Consider the following 15,820-nt stretch of genomic DNA (forward strand, 5'->3'; position numbering starts at 1 on the left):
ACATGACAATTTTTTACTTGATACTTTTTTTTTTTCACAAAATGATTACATAAGCCCTCGTGTGCATAATGCTTCGAGAAAAAGAATGAATGTTTTAAAAAAATCCAAACAAGGCATTCCTTGTGATTAAGTTGCTAACTTTTCCTCCCATGCCTTTTCCAGCACAGAGAGGGACTCCCACTGACGTGATACAGTAAAAAAGTGCAGGCAAGCCCCTCCTTTGCTTCTCTGCAAGTTTACTTTAGCCCACTCTCTTCTCTTGCACTCAAACATCCACACACACCCACTGTCATTCACACTCGCCCACGCACACACGCATTCGTTTCCATTTCATCCCCCGACACACGCAAACACAGAAGCCGGCTGGATGCAACTTGAAAGAACTTGTGGATGTCTCTAATTTAAACTTTTATCAAGTTTTTTTTCTTCCCCTATCCTTTTATGACGGTGATAACTTTGGTTCGATTTGGAATTCACGGGGTAAATGGATAACCGAAGCAAGTAATCAGGTTCCAGAAAATTGGGAACCACTCCGGTTGTTGGACTACAAAAACACATTTAATTGGGACAATGAAAGATTCTGTGCTGGATATTCCATCTGACTGAACGACTAAGGTAAGCTTTTCATTACTTTGGGGGGGATACACTGCAATACTTTTATTTCATTTTTTTTTTATAATTGGTCTGTCAGCCAGTGATAACCCTGAAGATGTTTCCAAGTGTGGGTTTGCTGCTGGCACTGTGGGCCCTCGTGCTTCCCGGGGGCCAGGCTTGCCCCAGGAGCTGCAACTGCTACCAGGCCAATGAAGTCCACTGCACTTTCCGCTCCCTGCTCAACGTCCCTTCTGGATTGCCTGCACATACGCGGCGCATCAACTTGGGGTAATGGCTGCCGGGCACAAAGTTTACACGTCTCATAGACGTATACTGTACCGTACACAAGCTGTTTGTCAGATGCAGCTTTTGTTGACTGTGCAAGCACACATGCAGAGTTTGACTGTAGGTGTCAAGGCAACTGCAGACTATAGCTTATCCTCCAAAATCCCAGTTTGGCCTAAATGCAAAAGGGGGCCGAAACTACTGAATGCTATAATATTACAAAAAAAAAAAAAAAAAAATGGTGATCTTGAGGCAAGCACAAATTAATTCATTTTGCAATATTTCCTTTTTGTTTTGACATTAGAACAATATGGAAGTCAACCACTGCCACTAAACTGGATTGTGTTTTTCCACCATACAGGTTCAATAGCATCCAGAGGATTCATGATCGATCGTTGGCCGGGCTACAGAGGTTAGAGCTTTTGATGTTGCATAGCAATGACATCCACCAGCTGGCGGACGCACTGTTTCGAGACCTGAAATCACTACAGGTAAACTGGGAGGGGGAAAATGGCACTTTTCACTGAGCCAATTATCATTCTTTGAATTAGGATGAAAATAAAGAACAGCACCTTAGTTCAAATATATGCATGGCCATCAACTGAGGGTGATTGAAGTCAGAGAGGTATAAAATACAAATGTGAAAAAAAAATAGGAATAAAAAGGTACTAATATTTCTTACTTTCAGCATCTTGTGTCTCACTGCTGACTTTTTTGAGAGTCCAAAGTGACCGAAACAAAGGAAACATTCACTTTTGTAAACGTGAGATGTAGTTTCCATTAGTTTTGGGGCATTTCATTTGAATTTTATTTAATTTTTGTGAAGTTTTATTATCATTAAAATTGTATTTATTTTTGTTACATTTAGCTATTAAAGTGGATGCATGCTGGAATCAAATGCAGTAATTACATAAGTCAACCCACAATGACACCACTAAGTGGACATTTTAACAGGCACCCGAGTGCCTCGTCGTGACTCACCAAGCCGCCCTTTCTTTTCATCTCTCAGCCAACTGAGTGCCTCTACTGTATTTGCCATACTGTGATAATGGGATCCATATTTCCATGTGCCTGAATTGTCAGCAGCTGGATCTTTCCCACTTGTGGAAGTATCCTCCCTGGAGAGCCGATTTAGTCTAAGCCTTCCGCAACGTTGTTTTTATCATCATGCGCCCTCTTGAAGTATTGTCGAGGCTTGCTCTACGACCGGAAGAGCGAGCAAAGAGTCAGCAGAGAATACTAGAAAGCATATTGTGATTCAAAAAGTTGATGATTCAAATTGTTAGAAATGTGCTACTTAAAGAAGTACGATAAGAAAAATTTCCAATCTCTTCTGTTTTTAATGTTTTAATATTAATCATTTGATTTTCATCTCCTCCACCACAGATACTAAAGCTGAGCTACAACAAGCTGACAGAGATCTCTTCAACTCAGACTTTCTCTGGCCTGACCTCGCTACTGCGCCTGTACTTGGATCACAACCACCTCCAGTACATCCACCCTCGGGCCTTGCTCCAGCTGCCAAGCCTCCGTCTGCTCCGTCTACAAGGAAACAAGCTGCATCAGCTGCATCCCCAGGCTCTCTGTACACTTTCACTACTGAACACGTACTACTTTTCAACACTGCGGTAGGTGTAGTCTCCAGGACTGGATTCATCCCAGTTATCAAATTTTAGTATAAAATATGCCCCAAAATTTAAACAAGTTTGAGAGTTTGAACCCCCATCAAGTGTCATCAGCATATCACGGAAGCGATCACAACTAATTTCAATCAATATCAAAGGAAGGGAAGAAATGTTTTACTGAGTAAGGATTTGCTGCTAGCCACTAAATGCAGGATTTTCAGATGCACTATTACTGTATTTGCTCTTTGCTGACAGCCTTCCAAAAACTCTCCCTTCTGTAGACACCTTGACGTGTCCAACAACAGTTTAAGCACCCTGCCCCAGGCCACCTTACAGACGGCACCGATGCTGGAAACACTAGCGCTTCAGGATAATCCCTGGAGCTGCGACTGCAGGATGAGTTGGTTTCCCGCTTGGAGTTTTCTTCACCCAGGTTCGTTTTTTTTAATTGTCCTTTAATATTAATGTAACTAAAGGAGAGGGCAAAGAGTGAAGGTGAGGGTTAGCATTATTAATGAAAACGTAAAGACGCTATTTCCGACTGATTGATGAGCCTGTAATGTGTCTTGTAACTTCAAAACGTCAAATAAAGCTTGATGGTTGATATACGAGTACATTTACATTTAAATACATCTGGTTGTGTTTTTGTGTAGCTTTGACATCCCCTTTCCCAACTGTTTTTAATCACATGCTCCCCTTTGCCTTTCACACTCAGAATCTCTCTTAGTCTATTTAGGAATTCTCACAAAGACACTAAAGAAGACAGGAATATCAAATGGTTCTCATTGACATGCCAGACTTAACCTCCCATGACTAATACATATTGGCAGCATTGCGTGCAGGCCGTTGAAACAAAGGGTAATGCTTGCCACGGAATAATTAGGTTTTGCATATTTACGATTTATGAGCAGATTAAGTAACCGTATCTAATTAGTAAGTGATATGAAGTGTAATTAATAGTACAGAAGAGCGTGCATGCTAAATTTGGCATTAGCGACGCGGCAGACAGCTCTGACGTACACATCGTCACATTCGGGATAAGGGATCACTTTCTCTCATTTTTCTTTGTCTGTCTTTTCAACCAGATTTAATGAAATGTTCCGAAGGTCCTCAGTGTCCAATATGTGAGTCACCAAGTGGGCTTCAAGGTCAAGGCTTGATGGATCAGAAAGATCTGACCTGCACCTCCCCTGTCATTACCCTGCGGGGAGAAGAGACACCAGCCGGGACGGAACTAGGAGAAATCACACCAAGTGAAACCTTCAGAGAGCCTTTAGGCGTTGCTTCACTCAGCCTGTCGGATCAACAGGGGAACAGTGTTGAACTGCGCTGTAACATCACTCATTCGGCGGACTCTAAGAATGCGTCTCCTGTTCCAGATCTCTCCCTACTCTCCTCTTCACCTATTGCCATGGCTCTGTCATTCTCTCTTGAGTGCCCTGTAGAGAGAGAGAGTTATGACAGTCTTTGGAGGATTCTGGCTTACTATAGTGAGACTGCAGTACACCTTGAGAGGGAACTCATGCTGAACAAACGCCCAAAGCTGGCCTACCGCTACAGGCAGACAGCAGAGTCAGAAGGGTATTATAATACCGGAGTCAAAGCCGCTATCTCAACAGGACCGCATTGGTTAATGCAGCCAGCGATTGGTATTCGACTTAACAGAGCACAGTCCGGCCGAGACACAGTCAGCCTTATATATTCAACCAGAGTTTCTGCTCATCCTGACCCCAATACTGAACCTATCACATCTACCACTGCTTCTCACCCATGGGTACTCATTTTGACTAACCATACCACTACAGCAGTAACAGTAGCCCCCGGCACTAAGCTGGAGCTCACCTGTCCTCTTCTAAGTTCGAGTGAGCCCAAAGTACAATGGATTCTGCCAGATGGATCCAAACTTGACTCCAGTAGTCAAGATGCTAGGATTCAGGTCTCTGGTTCTGGGATAGTGTTAGAGAATGTCGAGCACTCAGATGCAGGGACTTACTACTGTGTCGCGCGGACTGGCAGGGATTTAGATGTTCTACCGCTGCGTCTGGCGGTAGAGGGGTCCTCTGCCCCACCAACAGGTGAGCAAGTCGGACGTCCTGTTACAGGGGCAGTAGGACAGCCTGTCAGCCTGTCCTGCAAGGCTTCTGGTTCACCAGAACCACACATATTTTGGGTGTTACCAGACAGGAATATAGTTAGTAAGGGATTCGCAGTATCGGGTGGACTTAGTGTGCAATCAAATGGGAGTCTCTTTGTCCCTAACGCTTTACTGAGAGATGCTGGCCATTATCGTTGTGTCGCTGTCAACCAGTATGGTAGTGCCTCGTTGTCCATGAATGTAGAAATAAACCCAAGGAAGACGCTGTCACTTGGAGATGCTCCACGGGGGCCACAATCAGCCTCTGGGCGATCAACAAAGATACGGGCACCGTTACTACGTCAAATAGAGGAAGGCTCAGGGGAGGAAGTAGAGGAAGAAGGGAGAATTGCAGTTCATGGGAAACATCAAAGTCATACTCAACAATCTCCAAATAGGCAAAATCAAGTGAAGAAGCCCATAAGACGAGGGCCGTTAAGAGAGGGTCCCTTGAGGAGAGGGGGAAGACCTCTATCACCAGAGCAGAGGAGAAATCGTTACACCGCAAACAAACAAAAAATTGACCCGCTAAAATGGGCCGACCTACTGGCAAAGATTCGTCAAAAGACGACAGCCGCGAACAATAGCGAGGACATCATAACAGAAAAGCCCACAGCAAAATCACTGAGATATGATGAAGACAGAGAGAGACATGAGGATGGTGATAACACAGAAGGAGCAGATGGATCGGAAATGGAGGGCTCCTCAGTTGATGATGCTGTTCTGCGAGAGGAAAGTCTACAGCCCATTTACCCCACTCACACACTAGTAGTCACAACAAATGCGAAAACTGAGTTAACAACAGGCAGTGAGAGTGAAGAGTCCTCAGAAACACAAACACATGAGAATGAGAATGTGACATCACCCCAAACAACAACACAGACAGAGCTTGTTAACTCAAAGCCAACATTCGGAACTAATGAAATTGACCCAGAGGAGCAGGAAACAAAGCCCACCGCAAAAATCCGACCGTCAAAACCACAAAAGGTACAAATGCCGAATTTGCCAAACACACGGCCACAAAGCCCTTGGAACTCCCGCAGAAGGATCGGCCAGCGGCGACGGGTCAACGGTAGGACAAGGGGGCGACCTTTGACATCACGTCGACCGCTACCCGATCCTCTCAACCAAACGCCAAATACTGTGATGCCTGACACTTCCATTATTCAAATGGTGACAACGACAACTTCACCAACTCTATCTGAAAATACGGATCGTAATAAAACTCCTTTTTCAACGCCAAATGTTGAGACTGATTATCCTTCACCTCCTTCTCTTCCTACCACAATTGGTATTACCACTTCAACATCTGACTTGCCAGGACCAACTCCTTCCTCCCTTACTTCACTGATGACTCATTCAGGCAACATACCAGACAGCGCCGAGTCGGCTGTTTCCAAATCACAAACAGACTCTGACGACGTCTACCCAAACACACAAACAGCCTTGAGCCAAAATGATGATGGACCTTCAGGCGAAAAGGGTGAAGGGCTAGAAAGTAATTTGTTGGACATCCTAAATGAATCTCAATTCTCCACCCCTCGTGTGGCCACCCTCTCTTCCACTGTTTCCTTGGCAACAACTCCTTCAATCAGTCTTACAAATAATCCTGTCACTGCCTCTACAGGTGACGTATCTGTTGTAACTTTTCACGACAGTCCTCCAACATCGACTACAGTTACTCCGATGACTGCCAACCCAATTCCTTTAACATTACCCCCCATAATCACCCCCATGTACGAAACTATTGAAAGTACCCCAACATATTCAACTCTTACATCGACTGCTTCTACAACTGTTACGTATTCATCAACTACTCTCTTACCCATTACTGGTTCCATTAGGACGGATAATAAAGATCCATTCAAAGACATTCCCTCAACTACCATCGCTGAGCTTTCTACTGTAGAAACTAGCACGCCTACTTTTATAAACAGTGCCATCTCCACCGAAATTCCAAAGACTGACAGTACATCTAGTGCATCTTCTATTTCAACTACCACATCAACAACAGAATCAAATACCGCTGCGTCACCCAGAGAAAGGCCAAATATCGGCCAGGTCGGCCCCAAAGGGAGGCCTGTGTCTGGCGCACCACACCAGAGTCGACCCCCAACTGACTGGAGAAACCCTGGAGCTAATTTCATTCCAGATTCACACAGCAGCAGGCCACAGTGGTCTCCATCTCCTCTTCCTGCCGCCCCTCGGGTGAGTCTTAATAGATTACAAAAAGTCTTTACGCCAACACACACGATTATAAGACCAAGTAGAAAGCCGAAATCACTTTACTCACAATTTTGTATTTGAATGCTAATTTATTCACAAACCTTTTTAGACTTCATTTTGAGTCATTTAGAAAGCTGGATATTTCTTTTAGGGTATTCTTAAGATGTAATTTACAGGGGTGGTGCATTCCCATCAAACTTATTTGCATTCACACACTCATTCAAATGTGCAAGCCCTAGGGTAAAAAGATGAGGAGAAAACGTATAATAGATCTGAAAATAGTCTAATCTATGATCACATGGCCTGTTGTTAAACCTTAGGGATGTTTATGGCATTTCTCCAATTTTAGGGATTTTTCTGAGCTCCGTCAGAGTCATTTCGAAAGCAGAGATGAAAAACACATGCTCTATTACAACAGCATTATGTGTTTGGGCGTTTAATCCCTCTGGATTTATAGCAATCAGACGTTAATTCATTTACAAATCTGTACAATCCAATGTGATGAGCCTGTCGCTGATGAACTATCAATCTGTGATAACCTTTGTTAAAATATTCCAATGAAATTTTTGCAATATCAATATTGAACTCAAGCGTTTAGCAATCTGTCCCCGCAGTTTCCAGCTTTCCGATCCAGGCCAAGGATTGCAGATCCACATATCAGAACGGTGTCATACCCAGCAGGAAATGTTGCCAGGCTGACTTGTGAAGCTCAAGGAGAGCCGAAGCCTTCCATCACATGGACCAAGGTCGCCACAGGTGTGTGCAGTATAACAGATATCCACACATTTGTCCCAGCATACGTACGTATATCGACAAAATACACAATTAATTTATATGGAAATGAGGTCAGTCTTATCTTCATATTACATTCATGTCCAACATCTCTCTGCAGACTTGTTGAATCTGATTTCTGTGCCGATTTATTACCTCAGCAAATACAGTGTGGACCTCCTCGGAACAGACAAACCTATGTTTTCCATTTCCAGAAACAGAAAGTAATTTAAATGTCATGTACACAGCTACATTTTTTATTTTATTTTTTAACCGGAGCAGGAAAAATAAAGACTTTCTGCAGTCACACATTGAAAGCAATATACTTACTCCAACCAAACAGCACGGACTGGCCAATATATAATTTACCATCATTTAAGTCATTCGATTGCGAGTGGAACAGTTTCCCTCAATTTTAATTGAACTGTCTGTATGAACGTCAGTCTCCATGAAGCAGAAATACAGGAAATACAGAGTCCACAAATTACCTTTTAGGCCTGTGTGCTAGTGAGTGACTGTCACTCGAAAAGGCCATTGCTTTAAAAAAAAAAAAAAATGATGGCGTAAGACTTGCACAGTATTGATTCCATCATCATTACACAATTGACCGATAACCCAAAAGGTTTCCAAATTTACTGTCTACTCGTTTTTCTACCAACCGCTGCCCTTTCTGATGGTTTGTCTGGGTCTCTGTGTCTCAGGAGTGGTGATGTCTGCCCATTCCAGGGCTCAACGTTTTGAGGTTTTGTCAAATGGTACCCTTGTTATCCAAAACGTTCAGCTACACGACAGGGGCACATACATTTGCAGTGCACAGAGTTTCCTGGGTCGCGACAGGTGAGGCGACTCAAACTATGAATATCAATGCACCACACACTTGATAAGAAATGTTTTCTACATCTGCTTTGTTTTTACATAACAAGGCTGCTAACCACCCTGGAAGTGTGGACACGCCCGCCTCGAATGCAGATTGCTAGCTATAGAGAAACCACGATCCATCAGGGCGGGGAGGTCCACCTGGAGTGTCAGGCCAGCGGTGTTCCGACCCCTCTGCTCTCTTGGGTTCTTCCCGACCGCTCTGTCCTGACCTCCACGGCTAACTCCAGCAATCGAATCAGCATGGATCCAAATGGAACCCTCCATATTTCATCAACATTACTAAGTGATCGGGGGGCGTATCGATGTGTGGCGTCCAACTCAGCCGGTGCCGCCAGTGCTTCGGTGCGCTTGCACGTGTCATCGTTGCCTCCGGTGATGCAGCAAACCCGAGAGGAAAACTTACTTTTGGCTTCAGGAGGACCTTTTTATGCTGACTGCACTGCCAGAGGCGCCCCTCTACCAACTTTGCGATGGCGTACCCCAGACGGAGCTGTAGTTCGTCCATCCCAGTTTCTCCATGGCAACCTTTTTGTGTTGCCAAACGGGACCCTGCATATTCGAAAGATTGGACCTAAAGATGTTGGAATTTATGAGTGCACCTCTTTTAATGCAGTTGGAACTGATAAGAGGACAGTGAGAGTGGAAATTAAAGAGGCGACACAACAAGCAGAAGTGACCAATGATACGAAAAACACACCACTTTCATCTCCTTTTCTGAAAAACAGATCTTCGCCTCATCCTGTTTTCCATTCAAAGCCACTTGACTCTGCCAGAGTGACCCCTCTCAGTCCCAAATCCCCATCTTACCCTCATCAGTCCGCTAATGCTGACTCAGCCTCTAAAATCAATACAACACTCATCACCTCTCCCTCACAGCCGACTAACTTGACAAAAACATCCATGGCCGCACATAATTCCACTCTCACCTCACACACCTCTGACAAAGCATCAGTTATTTTACACGCCTTGCCAGTCTCTCCATTGAGTAAAGCCAAAATTGTCTCAACCTCACCCCCTGTCACCACTGTGTCCTATGGTGAGAATTTGCAGCTCCACTGCTCTGTGACAGGCAACCCAACCCCCGTCATCATTTGGAGGACCCCCAGCAGAAAACTGGTCGATATGAATTTTAGGTATGAGAGCAGACACGATGTGACATGATGGTAATATTATTGCATTTTCATTGTATGTCACTCAATATCTGTCTGTTTTTCCCACGTTTGTTCATACTGAAGTTTCGACCGACGTCTGAAAGTGCATCAAAACGGCACACTGTCCGTCCAGTCAGTGACAGAGCGGGATGTTGGAGACTACCTTTGCATTGCACGCAACAAAGTCGCTGATGATTATCGCCTCCTACGTGTGTCTGTGGTTATCAAGCCTGCAAAGATTGATCCTAAGCAGCCTTTCAATCAGATGGTGACATTTGGAAAAGCACTGAAGGTACCTTAACATTTTTTAAAAAATATTAAGCATTACGCAAGATTCAGTCTGCTCAAATTAACTGCCTCAACATTAGAGGGATTATTTCAGTGTCAAACTAAGACATCCAGTGATTAGATTTATGACATAAAAAGTCCCAGGTGACTGAGGTCAGTAATCTAAAAAGTATCGTCTTAAACTAATCTTCACACTTTCCAGGATTGGGAAACAAGAACTTTATTCAGTTATAGTTGTTTCAGATTTAAGATGCTTTAGATATCTTGGGTCAGACTGCGAAGTCAGCGGCTGATTACTAGGATGGTTTTGTGACTGTTCTGTGAAATGTTTATTTTCTGGTACATGATGATTTGGAGCATATTTCATTTTCGGGTACTGCTGAGTTTCTCAGCCATGTAATATGCTGCACTGCTTCATCAGTCAGCCTTCATGGTTGATGATGAATATTTTAACAGCTATTTAGCAGCTTACTGAAAAAGAGGAAGTGACATATACAAGAGAAGACACCAAAATACTGACAGCAACTTGTTTCAATTAATTTTTTATTCTGTTTTCGTGTGCATTGAATTGTACGGACTGAGTCGAGTGACAGTGTTCTACAAATGATTTATGACACCTCCAAGCAATCGATTACCCACTTTGGAGTGTAAGAATTGATTACATTTAAATTCACCTTTAAAAGTGTGATTTGGGTCATTGCAGGTGGATTGCTTGGCATCGGGATTACCGGACCCGGCAGTCAGTTGGAGTCTACCGGATGGAACTATGGTGAACAGTGTGTTGCAAGGAGGAGAAAGAACAGGGCGAGGACGCAGGCTTATTGTTTTCAAAAATGGAACATTGCTGGTTCCGGCAGTGGGCAGGGGGGAAGAAGGCGAGTACACTTGTTATGCTGAGAATCAAGGAGGTCAAGATACCATGAAGGTAAAGTTGAAGTTGAATTTTAAAAGAAATTGCATCCTCCCAAATTTGAGAATCACCTTTTCATAATTAAAGACGTTTTCCTTCAAAATATTTCCCTTCAGGTTCATGTCAAGGTCATGATGACATCTCCGCCTATCTTCAATGATGACAAAAGTTTCCAAGTTATTAAAGTACGTCAGGGGTCTACAGCAGTTATTCGCTGCCAGGCCAGTGGGGATCCCCCTCCAATAGTGACCTGGTTCTCCCCAGCACACCGTGTCATTAAAGCCAGTTCTGGTTTTTACTCTGACCGAGTTACGGTGGCTTCTCCTGGAACTCTGGAGGTGCGTCAAGCCCAGAAAATAGATGCCGGAAACTATACATGCCGAGCAAGCAACTCAGGCGGGGAACGCAGCATGGTCGTAGGCCTCGAGGTGGACGTTCCCAATAACGGAAACAGTGGCTATACTGATATTAATTCTCGGATAAGGACACTCACGGAAGTGAACAAAGCAGCTAGTAGACCAGTCCCCGGATTCAAACTGCCTACAAGTGGAATCACAACCCAGCTTGGCCGTGGTGTCATCGTCGGTGTGAACAGGGGTGGAAATATTGGCATAAAAGCAAGTGACAGTGGAATTATGAATAGAAATGGACATGAAACTTTGAATAGTAGGGTGACAAATGGAGCCACTTCAGTTAGAGAAGCAAATGATGCAATCAATCTCGGGGCAAGAAGCAATGAAGTCGCGGCAGAAAACACTAACAGTGATGCAAACCCCAGTAGAGATACTGGCATCAGAAGTGGCATTTCTAGAAATGGCGCATTTACAAGCAGTTCTACTAACAACGGTAGAGCAAGTTGGGTCAGCGGCAACTCGGGAGTAACCAATGACAAAAGCAGGAGTAGTGTTGGCAACACAGGCGCAGGAAGCACGGCTAACAAACTTGTTGGCGTGGTAACAACAGGGAAGCGGCGCATAACCAAAGGCCAAACTGTTCTTTTGCCATGTCCGGCTCATGGATCCCTTCGCTTGACCTGGTATTTGCCAAGTAATGGTGTGCTACCAGCCCCTTACTACGGCAGTCGGCTCACGGTGCATCGAAACGGCTCACTGGAACTGCGGGCTGCTCGGGTGACCGACAGCGGTACTTTGGTGTGCGTGGTGAGTGGCGACAAAGGAGAGACAAGAATTCAGGTCGAGCTGGAGGTCTCAGAACCGCAAGAAGCATCCCGGCCACTTTCCTCTGTGGCACCTCACTCACGAGCCACACAAGTATTTCAATCGGGGCGGGCGTTGCCTGTGGTGCCTCATCCCCTACTTCCTGCTTCTCCAAAATCGCCGCAACGTGGGCCGTCTTCGCTTGTGGCCCCTGATCCAGTAGGTCCTCTCTCACCCTCCGCCATCTCAGCACCAGTAGTGAGCACTCAAACAGCTTCTTTGATGAGCATTACAAATGGAGAAACTCTTCGCCTACCCTGCTCTTCTTCTCAAGCCCCAAAACACACCCCGGGCTCACTTTCTTGGACTTTTCCCAGCGGCAAGGTCTTATCCAGAGGTGATAGCGGGGACTCCGGCCGTTACTTGGTCCAAGATGACGGGACGCTGGTGATCCAGCAAACATCTGTGTTTGACCGGGGCACTTATACTTGTAGGTCCACTAGCCCAGATAGTTCCTCGGTTTCAGTTGTCACAGTTCCGGTCATCATCATCGCCTATCCCCCTCGGATCACATCGGGACCCCCACCTGTGACCTACACACGACCTGGCGTCGCAGTGGAGCTGCCCTGTCTCACCATAGCAACTCCCCAGGCGATGGTTACCTGGGAAACACCAGACATGACACAGCTAAGGGTGCTGGGCCAGGCTCGTATCTATGGTAACCGTTATCTGAGTCCTCGAGGTTCTCTGGTGATACAGAAACCGTCGAGTCGGGACACAGGATTTTACAGGTGCACGGCCAAAAATGTGATAGGGGTCGACACTAAGACGACATACCTTCATGTTATATAATGAGGTAAAGAACATGTGCGCGGCAAGTCTGTTACTGACTTAATTTTTCAATGTTTCCCCCATGCCCAAAGGAACTGCAAAGCTTTGTCTAGATATTGTTGATGTTGAAGATCTTTGTATCAGTGTGTTCAAGGTTTTTGTTGACACACATACAATCATTTAAACGTTGTGCCTTGTCTTTATGATCTGACTAAAACTCATTTCAAAATGGTGCTCAAGTTACAATAATTGCGACTGTATGATGCGCAACACTGTTGTTCTTTTTTTTGTGATTACATATAAATACATTTGATACCTGCCACTCTAGGATTAATTACATTTTGCACAGTTTCTAACTCGGTAACTGCCAAATTTAACAATGCAAAAGATCAAACACAATGCTTCATTGGTTTAAAATTCTAGTATATGCTTTGGACAAATATTAGTTCTTAATTTGTAATTCAAATGCAGTAAAAATTTATAACCTAAAACTGCTTTTCTCGGGGACTGCTCATCTTTTCAATTTGATTTTTAAAGATAATGCTTGCCTGCGTCTTCTCAGAATTAATGCAGCAGTGTGATATGATTGAAAGGCATTTAAAAATATGTTAGCCAGAAAAAGTGCATGTTTGTATTATTGTGATGATAAAAATGGTTTTATTCCATGTCTGTGCACAAGAATAGGAGCTCAGCAATCTTATTTTACTTTCATTTTAAGTTATTGATCTTAAGACTTTTTGAGTTTGCTTCTTTAAAGAGAAAGTATGTTGTATTTGTCGAGCAACAAGATAGTCTTATAGTTTTAACAGTATCATTTTATTAATAAATTGAAAAATAATACAGAATATGCCTTATTTTTCCCCTTGAGTTTATTTTCGTGTTTCAAACTCAGCTGTGGAACCGGGAGTGAGATTTTGTACTGCAGGCGCAACACATGATGATGACATCAGATTCTTTGCACTGGAAACTGCAATAAAACTCTCATGAGTCCACAGTGCCAACGGAAAGACTCCAACTGCCTCCTTGTCTGTTCTCACATACCTACCAAATATCTCAATTTTTTCCAAATTATACATTATATCATGATGACACAATTAACGATCAACCGACTTTAAAAAGATTACTAAACATACATAAACACCGGTTGTATTCATCGATGCTGTTTTGCGATGAGTCACGTAAACATCACATCTGTAGCCACATCAGCGGCAGTGCTAATTGAAAGCATTAGTTAGCATCTACCACCCAGTAGTAAGCATGTTTCACTTTTTTTTCTAAAGAGACCAAACATGTTTTCGATTAACTCTTGTGATTCCTTTCCTTGTGGCCCACCAATGTAATGACTCCTGACGAATAATTGGGGCACATAGCTATGGCAGATAATACAAACTTGATATGGACAATCATGGCAAGTGAGTACGACAAAAAAAAAAAAAAAAAGGAAAACAAGTTTGTTGTATTCAACTATATGTTAAAGGAAACCTGATTTTTTTTTGAGGGGGGGGATTTTTGTTAGAAAGGAGAAATAGGGCTCAGAAAATCATAATGCCACAGACATTGAAATGAATTACATATGCATGTTGAGCAGCATGAAGCATAGTGCGCACTGGTTCCCAACAACACGCAAATTACCCATCATTTCATATCTTTCTAAGGGGAACTATCATTTGTGTAATTAAATGGAAACCAGGCTATGTTTTTTTTTTTTTTACATAACCGAGCTTTCCTGCTCTGAGAAGCAACGTGATTTCCTAGTGCACAGAAACAAGCTCATCATATTGGATGAATTGTTTCCACACACATTTTGTTCCTGATTATCTGCTATAATTGCTATCAGTGATCATGATGAGTGTATTTCCCATTGAGACGTCTCCGGTTCTTTTAATGTTCATTTGGAAACCAATACATTTCCCTTTACGCCTCATTAACATCACACCAGCGTATAAATGAACACGCCGGGCTTTTTCACTTCACTTCCTCACGTGTCTACAAATCGACCAAAATAAAAAGAGTTATCTTCCAATGCCTTTCAGTTAGAATTTTGTATTGATTGCAAAAAAAACCCATTCATTCAAATATATTATTAGAATATTCCTAAAGCTCCATGTGCCACATTTGGAAGAACTTTTATTTCTGTCATTCATCTCTTTTGTTTTATTCAGTGGTTTCCCCATCTGTGCAAAAGAAGAAAAGCCTCGAGTCAAGGCTGCCCTGTCAGCAGCTCGCCCTTTCAACGCACCCCATTGCGCATACTTCGCACAGTGATATCACCCCTCTCAAACCGGCTGTGTTTACACTTGAACTTAAACCATCATCATTGCCTGTTAGTGTGATATCCATCAGTCGCTACGTCAAACTAATAGAATGAAGAGGACTTTAGGCTACAAGAAGGGAGGCGGGGTCACTGTTCTGACCTCGTTTGGTTATTTGAGGCAGTTTAATCAAGTAACTCAGCACTAAATCAGTTATGCCTGAATAACTGTTATCTTGTTGGTATTGAACTTGACACAGTCTCGATTATCATAATACCTCACCAAAAGTTTAATCTATTCTCTATTGATAAATTATTTCATCAGGCAACCCATAATGGACCCCAAACCAACACTCGGACAGTTTTTCATCCATGCAAAGAGAAGTTTGCATGGAATACATGTAAAATACAAAATATGTACACACCGCGCAAGAATACGAAATATTTGGAGACTCACTAGTATCCAGATAGACTTCTTGATATTATTTTTGTTTTCGATATCAACTTGTAATATTTGTCTTGAATTGTCAATTAGGTATTTTATTTTAAATTGGTGACCCTCACAGTTACAACAAATTATCACGTATTATTTTGGCGCTTAAAATGTTTCTTAAGGACTGATAACAGAAGAAAGAAAACTAAAGAAGGAGTTCAACACGGTTTAAGTCTGTCTTAAAATGAATTCAGCTGAGAGTCAGTGACCTCACCGCCAGGCATC

General features: G+C 43.3%; 1 protein-coding gene and 1 long non-coding RNA gene across 4 annotated transcripts in view; one reads left to right on the top strand and one right to left on the bottom strand.

Moving 5' to 3' along the window:
• The window catches only part of LOC125973993 (uncharacterized), a 69,821-nt gene that overhangs the window by 41,041 nt on the left and 12,960 nt on the right, over positions 1 to 15,820 (bottom strand). The gene's annotated exons all lie outside the window — the stretch shown is intronic.
• Positions 253 to 13,858, top strand: LOC125973985 (matrix-remodeling-associated protein 5). Of its 2 annotated transcripts, none has more exons than XM_049728727.1 (12): positions 253 to 615; positions 692 to 882; positions 1,241 to 1,370; positions 2,266 to 2,507; positions 2,786 to 2,937; positions 3,590 to 6,846; positions 7,479 to 7,620; positions 8,337 to 8,472; positions 8,559 to 9,647; positions 9,750 to 9,957; positions 10,657 to 10,878; positions 10,980 to 13,858. In XM_049728727.1, exons 2-12 carry the CDS (start codon positions 710 to 712, stop codon positions 12,870 to 12,872), a joined length of 7,644 nt encoding a protein of 2,547 aa, XP_049584684.1. In that variant the 5' UTR covers positions 253 to 615; positions 692 to 709; the 3' UTR covers positions 12,873 to 13,858. The 2 variants fall into 2 exon arrangements, with proteins under 2 accessions (XP_049584684.1, XP_049584685.1); XM_049728728.1 differs by having other exon boundaries at positions 696 to 882.

Source organism: Syngnathus scovelli, chromosome 8, assembly GCF_024217435.2.
Source record: "Syngnathus scovelli strain Florida chromosome 8, RoL_Ssco_1.2, whole genome shotgun sequence".
NCBI classification, from domain to species: domain Eukaryota; kingdom Metazoa; phylum Chordata; class Actinopteri; order Syngnathiformes; family Syngnathidae; genus Syngnathus; species Syngnathus scovelli.

Bases quoted from the DNA above. Each gene is read 5' to 3' on its own strand.
- LOC125973985 (XM_049728727.1), top strand. From the start codon at position 710: ATGTTTCCAAGTGTGGGTTTGCTGCTGGCACTGTGGGCCCTCGTGCTT. The intron at 2,938-3,589 runs GTTCGTTTTTTT...CTTTTCAACCAG, and splicing joins TTGGAGTTTTCTTCACCCAG to ATTTAATGAAATGTTCCGAA. The intron at 6,847-7,478 runs GTGAGTCTTAAT...CTGTCCCCGCAG, and splicing joins CTCTTCCTGCCGCCCCTCGG to TTTCCAGCTTTCCGATCCAG.